Here is a 6,657-nt window from a genome sequence, read left to right as displayed (position 1 = left end):
GATTGGCGCGTAGAGACTCCTTCATGAACGCACCTCAGAGTAATGAAACCGAGTCACTATCAGGGAGGAGAAGGGAGTGGGAATTGAACAGAGGAGGAGGCGTGGCCATTCGCCCCAAGGCCGAAGGGGACAGCCCAGAGCACAGGGAGGCCCGGAGCACCCGCCCGCCATGGGCTGGAGGTCCAGGCTGTGCTGGCTGCCGGGGGAGCTGGGGGGGTTGGAGGGGGAGAGCAGGCCCAGGGACCGGCAGGAACCCTGAGGGCCTGGAGGCCACGGCCAAGGGTCCGAAGTGATCACCGCTGTCCCTGCTCGCTGAGCGCATCAGGAGCCATGACCTCTCGCTCCTCAGCCGGGCCGCCCTGCAGGGCCCACGCTGCCCACCCTCACAGCCCGGGCCGGGGCCGGAGTGAACCTCGGACCAGGTCCCGCTGGGGCTGCGGAGTCAGCAGGACGGCCCGGGGCCCGAGGCTGTACCTCCAGCCAGGTGAACCTCTGAGGCTGGACCGGCAGCGTCCCCGTCAGTCCTCGGGGTCACCGGGTTCCTTTGTTTCTACTAAATCCGTGAAGTGTCTGAGTGGGGACCCTACGGGAGACTGAAGGCGTGAGGCCTCACACGCAGCGCGGGGGTGTGGCCGGCGGCCTCCACGCTGGCCGGGGCCTGCCTGCGGGCACTCCCGCCGTGGGCGCACACGTGGCTCACACGCGTTCTCACGCAGAATAAGGCCCACGGTCACCCACGGCTGTGGGGTGGGCCCTGAGTGCTCCTCCTCTCTCCTGCCCTGGGGGAGCCGGACGCCAGGACCAGGGACGCCAGGAGGGCCAGGTCTGAGGGCAGACACACAGGTCCCGTGAGCGAGCACGGGGGCAGCACCCACGCCCGGTGAGCCGTGGGGTGAGGGGAGGCGGCCGGACTCACCTTGAGACGCCTGCCAGGACCCCGGGCCGGGCCTGGAGTCAGGCCAAGTTTGGGGCTTGCCCTACAGCCACTGATAAGGGATCCTGGTGGCTTCTCCCAAGATCTTAAAAAACAGCCCAGCGCCCCGGGTCCACCAGCCAAACCTCCCGGGGAAACACTGACAAGAAGCTACTGTGTGGGGTGCTCACCACTCACGGGGCCCCGCGCCCCTCAGAGGCCCGGCGAACAGGATCTGCGGGGACCTTCCGGGCCTCGGGCACGTTACTGGGGCAGAAAGACAGGCAAGCAGGCCGCTCGGTGTCCAAAACCTGGACCCTCTGCACGCACGTGGCGTTTGCTGGGCACTTCCCTGACCCGCCCCCAGAGCCCGCAGGCCACTCGCTCCGACAGGAGGGAGCAGTCGGTGTATTTCTCAGAGATCATGGCCGAGCCCTGGTCCCACCGTGAAATGCCAGGGGACAGACCGCCAGGCCCACGCGGCCCCGGGTGCTTACAGAATAGCCCGAGCCCAGGAGTGTCTGCAAATGCCAGTTGCTTCCTGGAAACCCCTCCCTCTCGGCCGCTCCCTGGGAGACTAAGAAGGCCGGTCAGGGGCCTCTGCCTCCTCGGAAAGGAAAAGAAGTCCCCCCCACCCCCCCTGCGGAGAATCGGAGAATTGCAGCCTCACATGCTAGTACAGGACAGGAGGCGAGTCACCTTGTTTGAAGGTCACCTGAGACAGGGGCACTGCTGAGCACTGAATAAAGATGATGCCCAGGTTGCGGGCTCCATCCCTAGTGTGGGGCGTGCAGGAGGCAGCCGATCAACGGTTCTCTCATCATTGCTGATTCTATCTCTCTCTCCCTCTCCCTTCCTCTCTGACATCAATAAAAATATATTTTAAAAAGACTATGAAATGTGGCTCTGGCTGGTGTGGCTCAGTTGGTTCCGTGTTGTCCCGTGAAACAGGAGGTTGCTGGTTCGATTCCTGTTCAGGGCACATGCCCGGTTCAGGCTTGGCCCCCAGTGTGGGGTGTGCAGGAGGCAGCGGATTGACGTTTTTCTCTCTCTCTCTCTCAAATCAATAAAAACATCTTTTAAAAATAAAGAATATGAAGTGGCATCAAACCAGAGGACTCCAACCCCAAATCCGCTGAGTGGCCATGTGATCCTAAGCAGGAGATCTGAACTTAGCGCTGCAGAAAGGTGGGCGTGCCCTGCCTACTCATGCCTGTGTCTGGAGGCTTAAATCAACAGACTGTGAGTCCACGGCCTACCACACAGTCATCACGGGTCGATATTATAGGGGGCGCCGCCTCTTCGTTCCAAGTCAGAAGGAAAAACCTTCGGTTAAAAGCAGCGCCTCCAGCTGAACCCGTTAATGCTGCTGCAAATTCTGCACGAGACCGAGAGCCAAAGGCAAGTCAGGGTGCGAATGAGAGACAGGTGCCAGGAAGGCAAACGGGCGTCCAACTTACCCCCAGAACCCCGAAGCGCTCGGCCAGGCTCCAGCCGCAGAGAAAGTCGATCTCAAACTTGTGGTTCAGAACCACGATGGCGTTTTCCTTCCCGAACGTGGGGTAGGCCCGGGGGTCCGTGTAGATGACGCACTCCGTGCCCGACCACCACTCCAGCAGCATCACCAGCTCTGCAACAAACCACAAGGCAGGCGCTGACCCCACGCTCCTCTGTGGCCCAGGCCGCTCTGCGGGCCCCTGGGAGTGGGGAGCGGGCTGGGGCGGAGCCGCGTCCCCGGGAGGGCCCAGAAGCAGAAGGAAGAACGAGGATAGCTCCAGGACAGTCTCCAGGGCAGGAGAGGAGCGTTGAGAAGACAAGGCACTTGCATGTCTTGATTAAGTTCCTTGGGGAAAAATAAATCAGAAAGCCCAACCCCATCAGAATTCATGCCTGTTTACAGAGCTCTGAGAGGCAGCCTGAAATGATGTACGGAATTCTTAATATTCCAGGAGAGGACTAATGGGATCCTTATAAACGCCATCAGAGAACACGGAGCACCCAAGTTTTCTCCCGGCCCAGGCCAGGCTATGCCCCTGCATCACATGCTCCCCGGCGCCCTTCGTAGCGCCTATCCCAGCCCGGGATGCAGCCTGAGTGTGTCCCTGCTGTCAACAATCCCAGCAGGCAAGGACTGTGCTGCATGGTCCCCTAACCCAGCCCAATTCCAGGACCCAGCACGGTGCTCTCAACACACCTGGGACTGGGATCTACTGTGCGCAAGCAGGGACCTACTGTGTGCAGGCGTGATGCGAGGGACGAGGAGTGACAGCAGATGAAACATCAGGCTCCTACCCTCCTGGGCTGCTGTGCAGGGACAGGAGACACCTGTCCTAGGACGGATGGGTGCTGAGTGTCAGACACATCCCGGCTGCAGCCCGGCCGGTGTCGCTTGCTGGCTGGAGACCTTCGGCCTGTTTCCCTGTCCCCTCCGCGTCCATCCTTGACTGTAAGTAGGGTCAGGAGGAGCTTGGAGAGATGCCGTGGGTGTTAGAGGGGGTTGTGCAGAGACGCTGCCCACAGCAGGCGGCCACTGAGCAGCCGCCTGGGGTTCACAGCACCGAAGGCTGTGGTCCGAAGGGGCCGGGCCGGCGGAGAGACGAACAGACAGAGGCACAGGACGGCTTCTCGGCAGAGGGAGGGGTGGCTTCCACTGAAGCCAGCGAGCTGTCCTTGCGCCCACAGCACAGTGTGCCTTCTGGAAAGACCTCTCTGGCTGAAGGTGGGGGAGGGGGGTGGGGGGTGGGGGGTATTAATGCGCAGATGGGAGGAGCTGGGCAGAAGCAGGGAGGTCCGTGGGGAGGCCCTGCAGGGCCCTGGACGCAGGGATGTTACTGGGACCAGGAGACAGTGGAGGAAGGCCTGGCTCCTCACTCATCTCAATAGGCTGTGAGCGGCCCCTCAACACAAGGTTTTAACTGGTTTTTTTTTCACCAAATTTTTACACACACACACACACACACACAGTCACACTGTCCGGAAGTACATAGGGAAAAAGGTGAAATTCCCCCTGATGGCTTTATCTCCTGTTCCTTAGGGAGCGCAGAACTACATTTCCCAGAATCCCCTGTGTTTGGTTCCGGGTAAGGGGGCCGGCAGGGACAATCCTGCGCTCAGGCTCACACGTGGTTGCCGATCCACCTCCTCGGGGGCAGCAGACTCACAGGTGTCCAGGCTTCGGCGACCTTTCAATGCCTGTCCGCTCTCATGGACATTCCCGTGACCACAAAGGCAGGCAGGGCGGACACCCTAGGTTTTAACCCAGCCCCTCCCCCCCCGCCATTATATTCCGACCCCAGAATAAATCTAAATGGACGTGTCAGCATTTGTTCAAAGCAGAGGATGGAGTTGCTGGGGACACAGGAGAGAGGGAGTGGCCGCCCCTCTTCCCACAGGGCTGTGAAATCTCAGGGTTTAAAGGAGGCAGAGCGCACACCCCTGGGTCCACCCCACATCAGATCTGGCAAGAACCTCACAGAAACCGGTTCCTCCCATCCTCCTCCCCTCCCCTCCCTGCAGCCCTGGCCCCTGACTTACCAGCTCCCTCCACCCGCTCCAGCCCCAGCCTGCACCGAGGCCAGGGCCCGTGCTGCTTCCCCAGAGGTGTGTGTGCAGTGAGCCCTTCCCAACAGACAAGACTTGCGGCCAACATCTCCCCGATATAACACAGCAAGTTTGAAACCCTCTGTCCCGTTGAAAAATGCTCAGATTTTGCCCATGTGGCTGCTCCCCGAGGTGGAGGCCAGGAGCCAGCAGAGGGGTTCTCCCCGCTCAGCCTCCCTGGCTGCTGCCTCCTTTGAGACTCGGGACGGTTCCCAGTGATTTCAGGTCAAGGCCTGGGAGGGCGTGTAGGCACAGTCCCAGCTGCTGCTACATTCCAGGGCAAGGAAGGACCAAACCCCGGTGGCTGGGAGACCAGGGCTGATGTAGAGATTAGTCTTGGTGGCATCCTGGTGTGCTGGTTAGCTAAGAGAATTACACACAGCAAACACAAATCAGAGATCCAAAGGGAACACTGGGGTGGGGGCGGGGGAGGCACCTACTCCTGTTTGTAAAGGAGGAGGAAATTGTAACATCAAGCATCCACTGAGCTCGCTCACAGCTCGGAGAGCAGCTGTCTATCCCCATTTTACAGATGAGGATGTGGTCACACCGAGGCCGCGGCGGCCCCATCACTGGGAAGCGGGTGTGCTGGGCCCTGAACCCAGACAGGGGACACTTGAGCCCACAAGCGAGCCTCAAAGTTACAAAGACACTAAGAACCACGATTATATGGGGGGGGTGGGGGAGAAGAGGAATCACACAGGTGGACCCTCGGCCAGGCCCTCCCCTGGAAGATAAAGACACTCAAAGGTTTGTTATAACTATTCAATGTGTAAACTATTCCAAGTGTTTAAACACATGCCTGGCTTGGACTCAGCGCTTTTCTGCTCCTGATACAACTGCTGCTGCTAACACAGCTGTGACAGCACAAGAAATGATTAAGGGACAGAGAGACACAGCCAGGAAAGAACTAAGAGACACCCCTGGTGAGTCCACTTCTGGCAACACCTCTGTCCCCCCGAAGCCTGCTCTGTCCTCGCCCCGACTTCTCCAGGCGCAGCAGATGGGAAGCTGGGCTCCTGGATCCCAGGGTCCACGCTCCCTCAACACCCAGCAAGATCTCAGACCACAGCCAAGACCCTCCCGGGGTCCGGCACCCCTCCTTCCCACCAAACCTTCCCCCAAGTGTCGGCTTCTCACAGTAGACAGGACTGCGGACCCCTCTCCCTCTGGGCCCTTCGGGCAGGAGCGCCCGCGAGAACTCGGGTCAGGTGGGGAGACCAGGTTCCTGCAGAAAAGACCTCGAGGCCCTGCGTGTAAACACGTGTCAGCCGCCAGGCTCCCCAGCTGCAGAGATGCAACAAAGGAAAATGGTATTTTCATAATTAACTTTATCTGATTTTAATAATTACATGATCACATATATAAAGATGTCATCTCTAGCATAAGTATATATAATTATGTATTTAGAATAGCTTTATATAATGTAACTTTCCACCCATAATTATTTAGGTTAACAATTAAATCTCGTCCTCAAAACACTCCTAAATGCAACAATAAGGAAGTTTCTGGCTCAGGAACACGGCCTCTGCCTGCACTGGTCCTGCACCTGCAGGCCGTTCCCAGGCCCAGGCGCCCACCTGGCCCTCGGGCCGGCACAGAAATCGGAATAATAACCGGACATTGGACACTTCGTGGCAGCTCTGCCCTCAGCTGGTGTCGCCAGGGCCGCCCCAGGAGCCTGGGAGACACTACCGGGCGTCGAGTTAAATAACCAGCTGCATCTCTGCCTTCCCAGCGCTCGTGCGGAGTCTGGGGATCCTGACTCAGACCCGCTGCCCGCTGGCCCCCACCTCGGGGATGTGGAGGCAGCCATGCCCCCATCCTTGGCTGGGGGGGTCCTCCGCGCCCGGACTGGCCAGGCCTAGCGCTTCTCACTTCTCCATTCCCCACGCCCACCTCCTCGACCACGCCCACTTTCCCCCAGACCACGCCCACCTCCTCGCGCATACCTTTCCGGGCCACGCCCACCTTCCCCCGACCACGCCCACGCCCACCCCGCGCACACCCGCCCAGTTCATTGAATCTTAGATCCAAGGGCGGGTACACCGCCTTCCTTCGCCTCCTGAATGCGTTCTGCGCACGGAGTCCTGGCCTGGTCCTATATTCGGCGCTTTCTTCTTAATTTCCCGGCCCGTGGCTTT

General features: G+C 59.7%; 1 protein-coding gene across 1 annotated transcript in view; it reads right to left on the bottom strand.

The window, feature by feature from the left end:
- AGPAT4 (1-acylglycerol-3-phosphate O-acyltransferase 4) overlaps positions 1-6,657 on the bottom strand; it is a 33,763-nt gene that overhangs the window by 11,282 nt on the left and 15,824 nt on the right. The window contains exon 2 of the mRNA XM_023746867.1: positions 2,374-2,543. Coding sequence (XP_023602635.1) covers positions 2,374-2,543 — 170 coding nt within the window. The remainder of the gene's footprint in view (positions 1-2,373; positions 2,544-6,657) is intronic.

This window comes from Myotis lucifugus, unplaced genomic scaffold (assembly GCF_000147115.1).
Source record: "Myotis lucifugus unplaced genomic scaffold, Myoluc2.0 scaffold_748, whole genome shotgun sequence".
NCBI lineage: Eukaryota > Metazoa > Chordata > Mammalia > Chiroptera > Vespertilionidae > Myotis > Myotis lucifugus.
This window is presented reverse-complemented; position numbering and strand designations above follow the sequence as displayed.